The 19368-nt window shown below is 36.2% G+C and overlaps 2 protein-coding genes across 5 annotated transcripts in view; one reads left to right on the forward strand and one right to left on the reverse strand.

Moving 5' to 3' along the window:
- The first annotated feature begins 891 nt into the window (after window positions 1-891).
- Window positions 892-13984, forward strand: GNPNAT1 (glucosamine-phosphate N-acetyltransferase 1). Of its 3 annotated transcripts, none has more exons than XM_055303962.1 (6): window positions 892-1041; window positions 6581-6748; window positions 8140-8202; window positions 9834-9961; window positions 11107-11168; window positions 12792-13984. In XM_055303962.1, the coding sequence occupies exons 2-6, from the start codon at window positions 6595-6597 to the stop codon at window positions 12937-12939; spliced, it is 555 nt and encodes a 184-aa protein (XP_055159937.1). In that variant the 5' UTR covers window positions 892-1041; window positions 6581-6594; the 3' UTR covers window positions 12940-13984. The 3 variants fall into 3 exon arrangements, with proteins under 3 accessions (XP_055159937.1, XP_055159938.1, XP_055159936.1); XM_055303963.1 differs by having other exon boundaries at window positions 911-1196; XM_055303961.1 differs by having other exon boundaries at window positions 912-1096.
- A 1488-nt stretch (window positions 13985-15472) lies between these two features.
- Window positions 15473-19368, reverse strand: part of STYX (serine/threonine/tyrosine interacting protein) — a 39740-nt gene continuing 35844 nt past the window's right edge. For both annotated transcript variants that reach the window (XM_055303960.1, XM_055303958.1), the window contains one exon: window positions 15473-19143. In XM_055303960.1, the coding sequence (XP_055159935.1) occupies window positions 19070-19143 (74 nt within the window). In that variant the 3' untranslated portion in view covers window positions 15473-19069. The remainder of the gene's footprint in view (window positions 19144-19368) is intronic.

Here is a 19368-nt window from a genome sequence, read left to right on the forward strand (position 1 = left end):
TGTTCATTGAACAGTATTGTTTAAGAATAAGACACTTTGCAATTTCAGAAAGTTGAAATTTATGGTATCCCCCAGCGAATGGGAGCTACTAGCTAGCTGTGTGACGTTGGTAAATTACTTTAACATCTCTGAACTCCGGTGTCCTAATCTGTAAAATGAGGACATACGTTTTGGAAACGGGAGCTGGGAGAAAAAGTCTTTTTTTTTTTTTTTTTTCGTGTCCTAACCCCCCACCCCCACCCCCGGTGTTTCTCCGTCTCAGCAGAACTGACATTTCACCCCGGGTTGGAAGGTCGTCGTGGGGCCCTGTCCTGTGTACTTGGAGACGTTGAACAGCATACCTGGTCTCTACCCACCTGCACCCTCTGTCATCTGGAGAGATGCTAGTGACACGTCTCCCACAGACAGGAGGCTGAAAAAGCTCCCGACATTGCCAATGGTCTTCTGGGAGGCAAAACCGCCACAGCTGAGAACCAGTGTCTCAACCCTACGGTTCATCCAAAAAGGATCTGAAAGGAGCGTAACGGCCCCACTTCATGAGGTGACTCAGCTGCCAGCCAGTCGCCGAAGTCCTAATTAAATGGACTATTAAAGGAAGGGGCCCCAAAGAGGGCAAGAAGCCGCACCGCCGGCTTCCGAAAATGAAAGAGGCCCACGCGGTGACCACTTACAGAGCGTGGCTGACGGCTGGGCAGAGCGCCTTCCCCCGAGGCCGAGAGCCGCACGCCGCCCCGAGGGCCGCGCGCGGGGAGCCAGCCGGGGCGCGACCCCCGCGCCGCCGGGAGGCGGAGCCCCGGGAGGCCGTCCTCGCCGCGCCACGTGCCAAGCCGCCGCAGGCCCCGCCCCCCGAGCGCCCCTGCGTCAGCGGCCGGGCGGAGGCGGAGGCGGAGGCTGAGGCGGAGGCGGAGGCGTTGGCGCTGCCACGTCCCGGTCGCGGCTCGCGCAGCGGCGGCCGCACGGCCACCGTGGCTCGGGAGGTGGAGGGAGGAGGAGGTGGGGCTGGCGCTGAAGCCGGATCCGGATCCGGTACCGTGTCGCCGGGTGGGTGAGAGTCCGACGGGCCTGGAGAGGAGCGCGGACCGCGAGGCCCCCACGGGTGAGGGAGGCTGAGGGCCGGGGAGCGAGAGCGGGGCCGCGCCGGGTGACCTGGGGGCCGTGGGGGCCGTGGGGGCCCTGCCTTCACGGTTATCGAACAGGTGTGACTGGGACCGCTGCCCGGGCGGGGCGAGGCGAGGTGGGCCCGGTGGGAGGTGTGCGTTTCGGGAGCCGCGCGTTTAGCTTGGCCAGGTGGGTGCGCTCGTGGTTGTGGAGCGCGGTTGGGAGCAAGTTGAGCGGACGCGCGCCTGGAGCCGAGCGCCGTTAGGGATGAGGGCCGGGGGTCCAGCCGTGCGGGGCTGGCCCTGGCAGGCCGGAGCGGGGCCGGGAGTCGAACTCTCGGCTCGGCAGGCTCTAGCCCGGGGGATCGAGACGCTTGCCCACAGTCTCTCTGCCGCCATCGGTTTTGAACGGGCACGAGTGCCCCGACCCCCCCCACCCCCCTTCACCCGTCCCTTTCCGAGCTGCACCCCACAGCGGTCGGGAGCCGCTTGAGGACACGCTCCTGCTCGGAGGAGCACACCCTGCCCTGACTGATTGGGGCTTTCCGTGCGGGGAGGAGGGCCATCCTTTGTCTCTTTTCCCGGGGCTTGTACCCCTGGACGCACTGGGCGCTAGGATTTCCCCTTACAAGAGGTGCTGATGTTTACGTAAACCGAAGTCTTAACATTTCCTACAACGTTGAAACGGGGGGATTATGGGATTAGTTTTGTTAGGTTATATACAGTGGTGAGCAAATCTTAGAATGGATCTCAAGAAATCATTGAGATCAGTCCTATTTAGGCAGAATTCGCTGACTTTTGTTTTTTTTTTTGTTTGTTTGTTTTTCAAGATGAGACTTCTTAACCTGTCTGGTGCGATGATGTAAAGATTGGCGTGTATTGAGTATGGTATTTTAGGGCTCAGGGTAGGAAAACAAGATAGGATTCTAGGCTCAGTTCACTCATTTGCAGTGTTACCTTGGGGCTCCACATGCTCCAGTTTCCTAATCGGTAGTCTGGGAATAATGCCAGATTATAGGGGGTCAAATTAACGATCAGAAAATACTTTGTAAAATTCTCAAGTGAAGTATAAATTGCACGGTTTCATAAAAAATGGCCAGGCCTGCTAAAATCATCAGCGAATAAAGAGTGTTTGGTCTTCAGATAAAAAATGTAGCCAAATTATTATTGAAGTTGTTATGAAATGCGTATAGACAAGACCTAAAGTCTCAAACAGAGGACCTTTCCCCGTTCACCATGTACTGAAGTAACATAGCGATGGCCTTGAGGTATGTAAAGCAGTTTACATTGGGCCTTGGATTATGCTTTTAAAATTTTTGTATCGACTTTAAAATTTTTCATTCCCAGTGTCCAACTTGTTGCTCCTAGTGAGTTACTTGCTTCCAGCAGCACCTCGTCCCTATTTGTATTTTTGTGTGCTGTAGAAACTGGGAAACCAGATTGTAGAAATTGTGTCCAGAGAGTCGTCAAATGAATGAAAACCTGATGATCCTAGTAAAAATGAGTTTGGTGGATGATTTTTGTCATATCACTTGTGGCAATTTGGGAATCCTTCTTTTGAGTTTTTTTGAAATGTGACCTTCAAGTAAGTCTCTTGCCATTTGCTATTCATTCACCAGGCATTTATTGGGTTGTTAGGCATATATGGGCCTTGTAAATGCACACAAACTTGGCAGTTAAATTGGAAAAGTTCTGGAGAAATATTTAGGGAGGTTAAGGGCTTACTTTTTAAAATCGGTCACCCCAGTGATAATGATGAGATTCCCCCTCAAACCACTGCAGTTCTATTTACTGAAATTTCCTAGTTTTGCAGTACCTTGGGGTATCTTAAGATGCTAAATTATTATTTCTTTTTTTAAAATATTTATTTATTCATGAGAGACAGAGAGAGAGAGAGAGAGAGGCAGAGACACAGGCAGAGGAAGAAGCAGGCTGCACGCAGGGAGCCTGACACGGGACTAGATCCGGGTCTCCAGGATCATGCCCTGGCCTGAAAGCAGGCGCCAAACCGCTGAGCCATCCAGGGATCCCCTAAAATATTTCTTTTGTAAACCAAATTTATCTATTTCATTCCTTTCTAAAATCTTTCAAAATTTGGTGTCAAATCACATCCTATTTTAACTTTCCCAGCATATTAATTGGGCACCAGCAGAATTTTACTAAGTGGGGGTGGAGTAAGATAAAGGAAGGAAACTTTAAGTATAGCTTTGTTTTATAAAATAGCTATACTTAAAATAACATTTTGTTATTTCTGATGACCTGAGTAATGGATTCTTATTTCTATTTAGAATGCTTTATTGTATTTTGACATGTCTGATACTCTTATTTTTCAAATACAGTTTATAAGTGTTGCGTTTGATTAAATTTTTATCTTATACAATGAAGTAGGGAATTCATCTTCACTAGTTCATCTTCAGTACAAAGAGTACAGAATCTGGAGTCCTGCAGGAATGGCAGCATAATCTGTGGTAACCTGTGCAGAATTTCAAGACAGTGGCAACATAGACTAGAACCAAGTGTGGGGCCCTGGGCAGCTGCACAGGTCCAGTGCCCTTGAAGCTGGCTCTGTTGTCTGGTTTTAATCCTAACTTTGTTCCTTATTGGCTCTGTTATCTTGAGCAAGTTACCTTGCCTGCTTCCTGGTCTGTAAAATGGGGGTAATAGTGATATTTCATTTTATTCTTATGAGTTAACAAATACAAAGCACTCCATAAATTTTAGCCAGTATTATTTATTTTTATGATCATTCATGGAATAGGACCATTAGGCTAAAGAAAAGCACAGGAAAACATTAGTATTTACTGTTTTAAAATTCATTCGTTAAATGCTTCGTAATCCTAGTTCTCCTGTCTCCCCTTTCTCTTCAAAATTATTAACTGTATTTTGCGTGTTTTCTAGGCTATATTTTATTGTGAACTCAGGCAGCTTCTTGGAAAAAGTAATCTAGTTAACTTTAAATTATTGTAATGTTCATCTAAATTCCCTTTTCGCTTTCTTTAAACTTCGTGGTTATACCTACATGATAAATAAAATGATCATCAGACTGTTTAAGTAGTGTGCCACCCTGAGGTACCTAAGTTTTTTAAACACTTTCTGGTTTCTGAAATTAATATACGTTTTACCTTGTTAATAAATAAATAGCCTGTTTATTTGTATACCTGAAAAACAATGTTGTTACCCATCTTTCAGATGGGTATACCTAAAAACTTCAGGGATCAGTTATCAGGGACAGATGGCAAAATGCATGCATTAAAGTTAACTTATAAAAAAATGTTTCAAGTGGACTGTAAGCTTGTTAAATTTGATTGCTGATCATCACAATTTATTTCCTTATTAGTCTTAGAACCAGGTATAGAGTTTATAGCATAACATATTTGAGTCCTTTTGGGCGGGGGGGGGGAGGGGGAAGCCCCTTGGATTCTACATAATAAACTATGATTTTTTTTTTTTTATTCTTTCTTTCCTAAGAATGTTTCAGTTTAACATAACATAAACAGGGACGCCTGGGTGGCTCAGGGCGTGATCCTGGGATTGGGGATCTGAGTCCCATATCGGGCTCCTTGCAGGGAACCTGCTTCTCCCTCTGCCTGTGTCTGCCTCTCTCTCTCTGTCTCTCTCATGAATAAACAAATAAAATCCTTTAAAAAAAAAATAGCTAACCTGTCATCCTTTTTGTAGCCCCTGCTACAGTGCCTGATTCTTGAATAATGTAAAGATGAAAAATATCAAAAATTTACAAACATGAATTTGTAATTAGTTGCTAACTAAAATATGTCTTGTTGAGCATTTGCAGTATGCCCGGCACTATTAACTGCTGTATATAATAATTCATTTTGTCCTAATAATTTCATCTTCATTTTACAAATGAAACATTATCAGAGCTGACATTAGTCATAATCAAATTTGACATTTGAACAGTAGTGTGACTCCAGAGCTCATGCTCTTTTCCATCTTAGATTTAAATTCTAGCTCCACTTTGTGATCTTGGGCAGGTTACTTTACATGTCCTGCCTGCATTTCCTCAACTGTTAAAATGGAGAATAATCACCCTCATCCTGTAAGATTGTTAAAGTAAATGAATTAGTAATGTGTAAAGTCCTTTGAACAATGTCTGATTCATCAGAAGTGCTGAACAATGTTAACTTCTAATTCACTTCTTAATTACATCACACTACCTTCCCAAAGCCTCTACTACAGTTGCAGCATTACTTGTATGGTTATGTTGAGTTCCACAGGCAGGAGTTTAATCAACCTTTAAGAAAAAGTTAATAACAATTGCCCTTAAGCATAATGTGACTTAGGAAATAGGGAATATAATGGGAGTAGGGTTATTGGAAAAATCGTTAAATGGACTTTAATTTTTCCTGTTTCCTTGTTTGGTGGTAGTTATAGATAGGTATCTTAAATTCTTTGTTTCTAGAAGCAAGTATCAAATAGTTTCTTTAACTGAGTAAAGGGATAGAAATAAGAGGTTGCTTTACAGTCTCCTAATAGTTGTTAAGAAGACCCCATTCTAGTGGCTCTGTGTTCCACAGACATTCCGCTGCCCTCATTGTTATTCTTTATATAAGTTGTTTTTCCTTCTATTCTTATATCTGTTATTTAGTCTTTCTTATTAGACTACAGGCAGTAAGAATCTTCCCATTTCTAAATGTTCAAAAAAGACAATACTATAATTGATCCTTTTATAATCACATGAAAGACTGGCAATTCTTAAGCTGCCTAAGTGCTGCTGAGAAATTTACATTACAGATTTTTGGAAAATCTGGTGTGAAAACAAAATCCAACAGATACCTTTTATATGAATGTCATAGCTGAAACCAAATATTACAATTAATGTAGAGAGTATTTTAAGCCAGTTCATCAATTATCTTTTCATGGTCCATATAAAAAAACAAGTTAACATGCACAGTAATAAGTCTTAGTGGTAAGACTGCCAACAAATAATTTCTTAGCCAAATAATAAAATCCAATAATGAAAAAATGTAAAAGTTCATGGGAAGTCAGCTATTCACAGAGCTATGCTAGTACCAACCCATAGGAAAAATGTGTTATTTTTTTAAGAATTTTTTATTCTAGAGTGCACATGTGTGAGCTTGGAGAAGGTCAGAGAGAGGAGAGAATCTTCAGCAGACACCATCCATGCTTAGTGCGGAGCCAACACTGGCTGGATCTCACAACCCTGAGATCATGACCTGAGCAGAAACCAAGTCAGCTGCTAAACTACTGAGCCATGTAGGCACCCCAGGAAAAATGTTTTAAAACACTTGGTAGAAAATGGGGTTTTAAAGTTTAAAACTTAGAAATTTAGTCACTTGTTTTCTGATGATCACCATGAGTTTTCTATTTATCTGTGGTTGTGGCATTTATGTTAGATTCAGGATAGAATAAAATATCTTGCATATGTGTTAATTTTTATTAAGTAATCTCATCAATCCTAATTCCCTATTAAAAATGCCTTACCATTTAAAATTGTATTTTAGACCTTACTGCAAAGATGAAACCTGATGAAACTCCTATGTTTGACCCAAGTCTACTCAAAGAAGTGGACTGGAGCCAGAATACAGCTACATTTTCTCCAGCCATTTCCCCAACATACCCTGGAGAAGGCTTGGTTTTGAGGCCCCTTTGTACTGCTGACTTAAATAGAGGTAGGGACTCAGTTTACAAATCCTGGTTAGAATTATACAGTTGGCCCTTGAACAACATGGTGGTTAGGGGCACTGACCCCTGTGCATTTGAAAATCTGTTTATAAATTTTGATTCACCAAACACTTAACTTACTAATAGCCTACTATTGACTGAAAGCCTTATCAATAACAGAAGTGGTTGACTAACACATATCTTATAAGTGTTAAATATTGTATTTTTAAAGTAAGCTAGAGAAAAGAAAATGTCATTAAGGAAATCATAAGGAAGATAAAATTTATGGTACTGTAATGTACTTATTAAAAAAAATCTGTAAGTGGACCTGCACAGTTCAAACCTGTGTTATTCAAGGGTCAGCTGTAATTAGCATTCTATTTTCTCTAGAAACATATGTTGTTTAAAAAATATTTGCATTTTGAATTATTTTTATACTTAATTTTTTTAAAGATTTTATTTTGAAGTTAACTCTCCACACAGTGTGGGGCTCAAATTCACCACCTCAGAATCAAGAGTTGCACGCTCATTTATAAAGCGACTGAGACACTCAACTCCCAATATGTATATATCATGGCTAAGTCCAAGTATTACTCTGAAATATTTCACATGGCTTAAATACAGCACTAATTAAGAATCCCAAAAGACTTTTCTTCATGAAGGTGAAATTATCATCTATAATGACACATAAGGAAGAATCTTCTCTAAGAAGCTGAATAGGGAATGAGAGTGGAGATAATTTGCCTTGGATACATTGCAAAGGTTTTGTTTACATATATTTTTAATGTCTAAGTTCTCCAAAATTATTTTTTAAAATTTTATAATAAAAAAAAATGAACTTTTTCATTTCCTTTTTGGTAGGGAATCTAAAGAAACTAATTTTGGTAAACTAAATATTGAGTGTGTAGAAATTAAGATTCTCAAAGTTTTAAAATGTTCACATTAACAATAATGAAATCGGGAATCTTGTCTCAACAATATTACTTTTATTTTAAAAATAGTATACTTGGGCATAATGACAGTCTTGTTGCACTTTTAAGTAAAATCAAAGCACGTATTTGGGAAAATTTGGCATTTCCTGCACCAAATTTAATGCAAATTACACATTGAAAAATATACCTGCTGGTTTTTAAATATTGAATCATTAAGGTTGGCGCTATTCCAAAAATGTCATACAGGCAAAAACATTGGTAGAACCTATTATTCTTTGTTTTATGTAATGATTATAGAAGGAATAATGGGTTTCAGCTTAATCTTTAATAAAATGATTAATTTTAAAATGATTACAGAAAGTTGTGAAAACACAAATGCCCACAATCCTACCAGCTTCACACATTCATTCCTTCTTTTAATCTTTTATATGGTCTTCTCATAATTTGAAATCTGTTTTTCACACTAGGTTTTTTTAAGGTATTAGGCCAACTGACAGAGACTGGAGTGGTCAACCCTGAACAATTTATGAGTAAGTACTACAGCCCCTTTTCCTGAATGAAAAATAAAGGGAAACAAGATTTTTTCATTTAGGGCTATGTTCAGTGTCTACTTGTGTTTTTCTTCAAATAGCTGGAAATTATTCATATAGCAATTAGCCATTTTCGTATTTAAATGTTTAATGTGGCTAACCTGTTCTAGGATCCAAGAGTAATAATTACCATGTTTTACAAAATACCTGACTTTTAAGATAATTACTGTAGCTAGTGACAGCTCTAGAGATTGTTCTGTACTGTAGTAGATTTCATGTGGTTAGGTTATTCATGGAAATTTCATCACCAAATATAGTGTAAGAGATTATGTTCTAAATTTAGTTTGTTTTTATTAAATTTTAAGATCCATAGGAATCAGAATGTATAGTTCAGCCCCTTTTTTTTAGTCCATACGAGAGAATGGAAACCAGAGAGGTCAAATGACTGAAGATCACAGGTAGTTATTGCTAAGGAAAGGACTAGAACTTTCCTGATTCCATCTAGTGCTCTAACACTGTCCTCCTGTTTGCTATAATATCTTCATTTCCTCCATTAGGTAATTTTGCTTTGTACTCTATTTGAGCCTCCTAAGATGAAGATCATCATTTTCTGATTCTCATTGTTTTTCTTCACTGAATTTATTTATTTAATTTATTTCTTCTTTCCACTCCAGAACCCTATCTAGAACAAGACTATGGAAATAAACTATATATGAGATTAGGCTTTTTTATGCATATCTGATTAGATGAGAAACCTATTATTTGGCAATATAATTGCTAAAAATCAATTTGAGAGTAAAGTATTCCATCTTTGCTATTTGTCATGTGACTTTGGAATGATTACCTAGAAATGAAGACAATTTTCAACCTACTTCACAAGGTGCTTTCAAAACAAGCAAAACTGAGGATTCTGTTTTTAAAAAAGCAAGTCATGGGATCCCTGGGTGGCGCAGCGGTTTGGCGCCTGCCTTTGGCCCAGGGCGCGATCCTGGAGACCCGGGATCGAATCCCATGTCGGGCTCCCGGTGCATGGAGCCTGCTTCTCCCTCTGCCTGTGTCTCTGCCTCTCTCTCTCTGTGTGACTATCATAAATTAAAAAAAAAAAAAAAAAAAGCAAGTCATGTAGTCATGAAACACTTCAGGTCACAAGAAAACTGAAAACTACTTGTCAAAATGTTTTGAAGCCAGAAGACTAAAAGTTACAGAATGGAGCCGTGTAAACATTCTTATTAAAATTTGCATTTTGTTCTACTCAAATACTGAGTGTAAAGGTTAAAGAAAGTAATGACTTAAAGTAATGAAGATATTAAGACAGTCTTCAATTCATTAGTCACAGAAGTGGCAACATCTACAATTTATTTGTATTATAAGTGCCATTCATCTGACATAGCTGTTAATAGTTGTACTTTGCTAACAGGTTTTTCAAAGGTACGGGCCATATTCCAAGTGATAATGATTGCTCATATTTTGGCCACTTGGACATTTCTGACATTTTCTTTAGAAACAAAGTGTAAATTACCACGATGAAGTAGCTTTTAAGTATTCAATAATGGTATTAGTTAATCCTAGCATTTTTATGGCACCTACTAAAGTTTAATGTCTACCACATAACACTTTTCCAATTTCCACAGAATCTTTTGAGCACATGAAGAAATCCGGGGACTATTATGTTACAGTTGTGGAAGATGTGACTTTAGGACAAATTGTTGCTACAGCAACTCTGATAATAGAACATAAATTCATCCATTCCTGTGCTAAGGTATGTGTTCACATTAATGCTTATGACTAAAATGAACAGGTGTTTTCTAGCAAAACTAACTTTGAGTTTCCCTTAGACCAATCTATTTTCTCACTGCATTTCATTATAAAATGAGCTGTACTGTCCTGAAAACTTACTAGAAATCACTTAGTAACATTTTCCCATTGTGTTCTGGAAGTTGGAAGAAAATGTATTAATAATCTGAATTGTTTGCTAAAAATTGTTTTGTAAGGTGTCAGATTTGGTAAAATCCTAGAGAAACCAAGTCAGCATCATGTATTTATTTGGCAGTAATGATTAGAATACCTGATGCTATTTTTCAAAAAACACACTACTGTATATATAGATTAACACAAATTTCCATCAGTTTCCAAGCAGTTAAAGGTTTCAGAATATTATATCATTAACCCTTGACCAACATGAGTTAAGGACACTGATACCTCCCCACCTATCTGCAATCAAAAATCTGCATGTTACTTGACTCCTGAAACTACTAATAGCCTACTGTTACTGGAAGTGTTACCAATAACATAAATAGCTCATTAACACATTTTGTGTGTTAAATATATTATGTATGGCATTTTTATAGTAAAGCCAAAGAAAATGTTACTAAATCATAATGAAAATATTTACAGAGTATTTATCCAAAAAAATCTGCATATAAGTGGCACACCTGTGCTGTTCAAACCCATGTTGTTCAAGGGTCAACTGTATTCTAATTTCTAGTGCCCGTTCACTCCTCATGACTCACATGAGAACCTAGGTAATTCAGTGAAAATAGATAGGAACACTTGGAATGTATTGTGAGGTATGAATTTTGGTGGGGTTTCTTTACTAGAAATTAATCAATTGTATTTAGATGTTTGAAAGAAAACTATTAAGCAAGGAGTTAAGATGTTGTAGTATAACATGACAAGATTACATTTTGGTGATGTGGATTCTGAAATCTTTAAAACAGTGGGGTGGGCAGATTTAAGACATGGACAAAACAAGATTAGGCCACAAGTTGATTCATTATAGTAAGTAAAAAAGGCATTTTGGTTTTTAAAGTTTGTTCATAAAACATCACTGAATTGTCACTTGCTGATTTAGCTAAAAACAAAACTACATGCCTAAGTCTTTTAAACATTGTTAAACATTTTCAGAGAGGAAGAGTAGAAGATGTTGTTGTTAGTGATGAATGCAGAGGAAAGCAGCTTGGCAAACTGTAAGTAGGCAGAAACAAGGTTAGATATTTTTTCTGTTGTAGTTAATATGTTCTTTCGTCAATGTTTTCCTGTTTGAAGTTCTTTTTAGATGTCATCAATTAGGCTCACTCAGCAGCTTAAGCTAAATTTAATGAACAAAGTACTTTTATGTTTTATCATTAAGTTTAGAAATTAGAAGTATACTGTTTCGTAGACCATAAAATTTTTTAAATTAACTTTTTAAAAAGATTTATTCATGAAAGACAGGGGGGGGTGGGGGCAGAGACATAGGCAGAGGGAGTGGGACTTGATCGGGGGGACTCCAGGATCAAGCCCTGAGCTGAAGGCAGATGCTTAATCGCTGAGCCACCCAGTCGTCCCTTTAAATTAACTTTTAATAATAGTATTCTACTAGTAGGAAAAAAACTTGTGGCCAGGTCAAGTGATTCACCCCAGTTCCCCAGTCATGTTTAAAAACAAAGGAGATGTTCTGTCTCCTAAGTTTTATTTATTTTTGTCTCATAAGTTTTAGAAACATACTGAAACAGGCTTTGTTAAAATCTGTGCATTTATCTAAATCTTTTAAAATAAATGTCTCATAGGTTTATTGCCTATCTTATAAGCTAGAACTTGCTTTAGTACCATCTCTTCTGAGTTTTAGGAATTCACTCAGTAAATTATTAGTACTTGCTATGTGCCAGATACTATTCTAGGTATTTGGGATATATCAATGAACAGACCAGACAAGCTTCTAGTATTCTAGTCCACTTAATTTTATTATACCTTTTATAATTTTGTAACTCCAGTCAAAATGTTCTCTCTTCAAAATGATACACAACTTTTCAGTCTATGCAAATATGAGAAACCCTTCTGGATACATTTTTGTAGATCTTTTCTGGTCTTTTTCTCCCTAAGGCAGTTAGAATCATATTCCATTTTTTTAAGATTTTATTTACTTATTTGAGAGCAGGGGGAAGGGCAGGAGGAGGAGACTCCCCACTGAATAGGGAACCCAGGGTGGAATGGAGGGGCACCCATCCCAGGACCCTGGTATCATGACCTGAGGTGAAGACAGACACTTAACCCCAGCCAGGAGGCCCTAAAATCACATTCTATTGGGTTTGGAAAATGTATACTTTTTTGCTGTATTTCATATTAATTAGAGCAATCCAGAGTTAATCTGATACATATTTTCACAAACGTTAGCTTTAAAATGATAACAAAAGCTATTTATTTCACGTGGGAAATGTTGACTGTTCCTGAGTAGTCTGAATAGATTTAGGGAAAAAAAATTAAATTGTGGCCATATTTTTAAAAAGATTGAGTCTTTAGTTGCTAACATTAATCTTAAAACTAGTATTAAGGAGGGTTTAGGGTGAATTTAGTATTGTTCTATTATATAGTGGGCTAGAGATTACTAGATAAAGTATATTTGAAACAGTAAAATGCTTGGGGTGAATTAAATGCTTATCCACTTACAATTTGAATATTTAAATAAATATAGTGAGAAAGGTCATGGTCTAAATCTCTAATATAAATTTGAAGTTATATTTATATAATCTTCATATTAAGTTATTACTCAAATGTACTTTTATTAACAAATGCTCTATGCTTTCCCTCCCTCTCCCATTTTTGAATTTCAGGTTATTATCAACTCTTACTTTGCTAAGCAAGAAACTGAACTGTTATAAGATTACCCTTGAATGTCTACCACAAAATGTTGGTTTCTATAAAAAGTTCGGATATACAGTATCTGAAGAAAACTACATGTGTCGGAGGTTTCTAAAGTAAAAAATCATTTAAGAAAGACATTTGTCAAAGGAGCTAATGCAACAAGGCAATACTCTCCCTAGAGTTAAAATACTTTGTTGCTGCAACTCAGTGACCTCCATAAATACTGGATCGAAAAAAAAAAATTGTAATACAACAAGTATAATGACATTTAGAAGATTACTTTGGGCTGGTGGGACATGCTGTGAGCTTAGATTACAAATGAGTATTATAAAGGGGATGATTTTTAACCAAAGGAATATATTTTTAACTTGAATTTTTTCTTGCATTGTATTTTTCTAAAGTTTGGCTTCATTTCTTTGTAGTTACAGTATAGGTAGTAAGAGTTATGTGTCTGCTATCTGTACTGCTCATTAAAAAAAAAAGCATACCATGAATAAGGCTGTTATCACATTCATAAAATGAGTATTTTTGTTTCAAAGAAATACCAAAAACCACTTGAGTGTATCATTTTTCCATATATTATATGAAATTGGATAAAACTAAATGTAATACAGTCCAGCATTTGTTGATCCTAATACTATATTGGTAAACAACCTGGTCAGCCTTTTAAAGTAGAAATGAAAATGATAAAATGTGACAAGATTCAAAGTAAAACAATTTAAGTGTACATCTAAAAGTTTATCATTCTTATGCAGATAAGGTACTACCTGTCTTATATGTGAAATATAATTATTGTTTAAAATGAGCAAATATAAGGTACTTTTTAACAGTGAATTAACAAATCTTGGCATATTATGTATTTCTAACCTGATTTCTCATCTTTTCATCAATTTCTGAAGCCTTCTGAGTAATGTTTTTATGAAAAATAAATTACAAAATTGAGTGGAATATTTAAATATGTATCACTGCATTTGTTACTCCTTAAAATGCGGATGGAAGCTTTTCTATTTACTGTGAGTGTCATGGTACTATTATTCTGGTCACTATCTTATTTTGATTTTATTTATTTTAATTATTTTTTTTAAGTTGAAGAATTGGATATTTTATTAATGGTTCTAATCTTTTGCATTCCATGTTACATTAAACCTGTTCATATGATGAAGTTTTAAAACTCTATGTGTTTTTCTTGAGTCTTAGGTCACATCCTGGTTCACAAGTGATTTCAGTTTTGTGTGATTTTTGTAAATTAAGTGGGAAGGTAAAGACAACCACTTTTTAATCCCTCTGACTCAAACCTAACTCAGCTGGATTTAAGATTTCTCCCCTTGGAGTACGCTAAAGTTGGCTGTCTAAAACAACAAAAACCCTTCACCAAGAGAGTTTACTACTTACCTGCTAATGACCTATGCATATGAATTGATGTCTCTAGTGAAAGCAACAAACCTGCTAGTTTTGCCTTTTCAGGAGTCCTACAACCTTAGCATGACAGACAGTAGCTTTATTAGGTACATTCTGGTAATTAAGATCCATATTAAAAAAAAAATAATCCCTAACAGAATGCAAAATTGAATGCTTTACCTTACTTCTGAACAATTTGAAGTAAAATTATCTACAAAGTTAGTATTTAAATAAATCACTTTAACCAGTGTCCTTAAGGTCTTAAGTTCTTCCCTATAGGAATAAGTTACAAAGTACATTACATAAAAATTGTGTCATTGAGCAAAATGGTGATCTATATTTAGCTTTAGTTAGCCAGAGTATGTTTAAAATTTTCTAAACCATATTGAGTAAACCTTGAGTACAGAAAACTGCATAAAACATTTCATGTAAACCATATATGCACATTTTAAAGCATTACTTTGCTTTTGAAAAGGTAGAATGAAGTGACAGTTGTGATTTTTATTATGCCTCATATTTTGTATATTTACATTTCCATAATTGTAGGATGCACATTTTTTACACTAGTATTTTGGAAATCTGGATCTCTCATTTCGGAAATCAAGATGCATTTTATTTATTTATTTAAAAGATTTTATTTATTTATTCATGAGAGAGACAGAGAGAGAGGCAGAGACAGGCAGAGGGAGAAGCAGGCTCCATGCAGGGAGCCCCAGTGTGTGAATGTGTGACTCAATCCAGGACCCTGGGAGCACACCCTCGGGGAAAGCAGCCACCCAGGAGTCCCTCAGGATGCATTTTATGATCAATGGCTTGTCCCATTTTATTCAATAATATTTTCCCTTTTAGTCATATCTAAAATTACAGAGATAGCATCTTAGATTTGATGAAGAATAGGTAGGCTAACAGAACGTGGTACTGTGAAAGCAAGTTTTTTTTTTTAATGGGCTAGAAGCTGCTCTGTGGATGACTTACATACCCTTTCCTTCAGACACGAATTCCCTCACTTTTAACTCCAAATCTGCTCAACTAATCCTGAGAAATATTCTTGAGCTAAAATTCAGGCCTTGCCTGGACTACTGACCATAATTTTTTTGTGTGTGACCACCGTGTTTTGGAAGATACTGTTAAGTGCTTCTCAAGGTCCAGTGTTCATTCATCCTTAATCTGAGGTAGTAAAACTGGGTTACTTATACCTAAAAGACAATAATCCAAAATTCTGAGGCATAAGGAGTACAAATGAGCATTTCAATCTTTTTGAGGTATAATGGCACAACAGTTTTAATACAACCACCAGTCTTCACAAAATAATTTTAATACTTTGTGCCTGGGCTAGCAGCATCTTGCACTGTGACATTCCTATACATACATAAGCATTTTATCCAAGTACAAATGTTAAAAGCAGAGTTAACTTAAGCAATTGCCTGTACAAAGGTAAATAGACACTGTAGATTATTTTTCTTGAATCATTTTTGCTGCATAGTAAATTGCAATTACATGTCAGTATAATGTTACTGATCTATAGAATACACTTTGAACTGTGAGGTATGGCAACTCCCTATGAGAGAGCTAACATGTAAACCTGAATATTTTGATTTTTTTTTTTTAGCTGCCATGGATGGGTAAGACAAAAAAATCCAGCATTCAAAGATCCTATAAACCTTCTAATCAATAAAAGTAAAATAAAACCTTTTAGTAATTCTCAGCTATTTCCTATCACTTCCATATGGGAATATTGTTGAATGGACAAAGAAAGTAAATACTGAAATGAAGCTGTTTGTTATGGAATTATGGATTAAACCAGTTATTAAAAAATAAAAATCCGCCAGGTAACTGCTCATTTACTTTACATCAAGTTGAGATCCTTATATATAAGTATATATATATATATATATATATGTGCACCCCAACTTTATAATTCAAGATTGCAGTTAAATATTTCTAATTCACTTGAATTACCATGGTAATAAGACAGAAACCTTATATTTTCTTAAAAAGGACATGCTTAACATTTTCTGACATTACTTCTAAACTCAGATGAAGCACAAAATCCCTCCCCCCCAAAACAAATATTCTGCTCTAAAAGTCAAACAGTTGAGAGTTGGTAGCAGAAGCTATCCCAGTTTAACATTTCCACCTTAGAGTAGATACAAATAAACGTAACTGCTGTTTAAACACCCAATGAGTATGAAATTAACACAAACGAATAAGGTAAGAATACTGCCATTCCAGTTTGAATATTTTCAATATTTGCTTCATACTTTTAAAGTGGACAGTAAAGCAGTTTTCCTGTTTTTGCTGCAATTTGTTTTAAATCCTTGCCCAGATTACATATTTAAAATTGGGTGCTACACTCATACATTATTCAAATATTGTAGAAAATAAATCATGATTGGTTAATTGTATTATAGGTAATTATCACAAAATATCCACAGAAATAACGGAATTCCAGAAATGGAACCAAATAGAAGACTAGAAGAGCTAGAACTAGTTGAACATTAGGTGTAAAAATGGATCCAGGGTAAAACAAACTTGGGGTGCTTACATGAAAGAATAAACTTCATGTTTTGTCCCCATTAGTACTGTACTCAAGAAGATGATAGTCCCTTTTCCTAGTGTTCAAGAGACAGTCTTTAATATACAGTGCTGGGCAGGCACTTTAGTGACAACATAAAAATTACAGTGGTTAGAAAAAGTGGAAAATTACCAGCTTTAAATTAATGACCAAATCTGTATTTTTGGCCCAAGTACTAGAGAGGATATGTCTCTTTAAGAAACTAATTTTAAAAATCTTAACTCCCTCATTTTAAAACCTAAATGTACTATAACGAAGATTCTTTTAAGCAGAGTTGCTGCTGAATAAAGGAGTATCATAGATTATTGGATTGCAAGAGAGATCTTTGCTGACCTATATAGTGATCTACATACAGGAAAGCTGTGTTATCTGGCACTTTGCCAAGTGGAATTTCTGAACACAATGCAAATCTTGACTGTACTAAACTACCACACCAAATGACCTAATCACACAACAGAATACAGGATCACAATGGGATTAATAATAGGCTGTTGTCAGGATAGTAAAATGGGGGAAAGGAAGGGAATCAGAAAAGGAATACCATCTGGGTCAACAGGAATTGACTCCATTTTAATTTCCACTTTCCTGCTATGCTGGATTGAAAAAAGCTCTTATGGTATTATATTACATTGTAGGGAGGAAAGCAAAGCAAGTAACTTGGTGTAATGGGTTACCTTGCATAGTACCTATTGGTACCAAGGGAATGTATGTAAATCATTCCCCTCAAAAAAGCACCTCAAGAGAGGACTGAGAAAAGTGAGATATAAAGGAGTTTTGTTTGTGCTACCCTAAATCAACTATAAAAAGTTAAAAACACTCCTCTCCTCCCTCATGGCATACTTAAAATAGAAAAAATGTTTTTCTTAGAACAATTGTTATATGTATAAATAAAAATATGGAGAATTAAGGATCCATAAAGTGACTTTGTTAATGCAAATTATGGGGGACATTTGGATTAACTCAATGTAAAGAATTAAAACACTAAATACAGTGAAGTTTCCCACAAACCACTTTCCCCAATAAATGCATCTTCAAAGAAAAGCTGCTGCCTGAGCCAGAACAACCTCATAGAATCATTAAAACAACATAAAATGAAGGAGTAAAATGTTCCATATTCCAAATAATTTACTGAGGTTTCTTTAAGCCTCAGACTCTGTCTTAACCAATTTATAGTTAAAAAAAGAAATTACAGAAAAATGTTTAAACTTTGTACTGTTCTACATACTAATTTAAAGGTCATGAAGATTTGTTTTTTTGTTGTTTTTATTTTCTTTATTGATGCAAGGCACTTTTCTTTTTTGGGCTTCATTTAGAAAAAAAAATAGTGCTACATTAGTTAATATATTCTACTTAGAACTATTTTGGACAAAGGAAAAATGGGCTAAACAACTCTAAAAAGGAACAAACAACATTTGGCTTTTAAGGAAAAAAGGAAGTCACTTGAAAGTCTAAAACTCCTTGTTTTTTGAGTATCTGGTATTACCAAGCAAAACATCGTCCTTTGTTCATTAAACTTTTTTTTCTATAGAATAAACAAATTAGGAAGATAAGACGAATGGAAGCAATACTTGGATGTTAAAGTAAGAAGAGTTAGCTAATGTCATGAATCAAAGATTAATAATGGATTAAGTTTAAAAAAATAAAAGGGTAATGAAGCTATTGAGTTATACTAAAACAAAAATGTGGCAGATTCCTGCATGTTAATGTTTCCATAAGAGGTTCCATCATAAAATTCAACTGTAAAATTATTTTTTAAATGTAATATATAGAACACAAAATGAATTTTTAGCAAACTTTAGGAAATTCTTGTTATAAATTACCCAGATTTTATAAACAAATCCCCCCTAAATTGCATTTTGTTTAAAGTAATAACTTTATATCATACAAATAAATTTCAAGTATGAAAAGTGCATTATTGCAATAATACCTCTTTGCAAGTCCAAAATTCTTGTTTATAATAAAACTGTAAAGTGAAAAAAGAAAGAAAGAAAGAAAGAAAGAAAGAAAGAAAGAAAGAAAGAAAGAAAGAAAGAAAGAAAAGAAAAAGGAAAGGAAAAGAAAAAAAGGAGTAAAACCAGTGCCATCTATTGCAGAAGTCCAACATCTTTTTAAAATGTTGCTCAACAAGTTGCAGAGAAACACACCTGGAAGCAACATGAAATTGGAAAAAAAAAAAAAAAAGACTTGTGTTTTTACCACTTTACATTATTATTGACTCTAGTATTTTCTCCTTCCCAAATAGAAATTCACATCCTCTATAATGTTGCTCTTGAGTCAGCCATTCTGTGCAGTCGCTACTTGCATGTTTCCAAAATCCTCTTCTTCTTCATGTGTTCTCTTCAAACTGCCTAAAAATTATTGCATGAATATAACAGGAACTCATTTGTGAGAATGTTAGAGCTAGTAAAATTTCATTTTCATAAAGTGTTACCATGTATATGCACTACGAGAATTCCAAGACTGAATTTTTAGGAAACGTCACCAAATCCTTTTGCTATAAATTACTAAGCAACTTTGTATCTTCATGACAGAATACATTTCCCCTCGTGAGAATTAATTATGTCTTAGGTATT

Source organism: Nyctereutes procyonoides, unplaced genomic scaffold (assembly GCF_905146905.1).
Source record: "Nyctereutes procyonoides isolate TBG_1078 unplaced genomic scaffold, NYPRO_anot_genome, whole genome shotgun sequence".
NCBI lineage: Eukaryota > Metazoa > Chordata > Mammalia > Carnivora > Canidae > Nyctereutes > Nyctereutes procyonoides.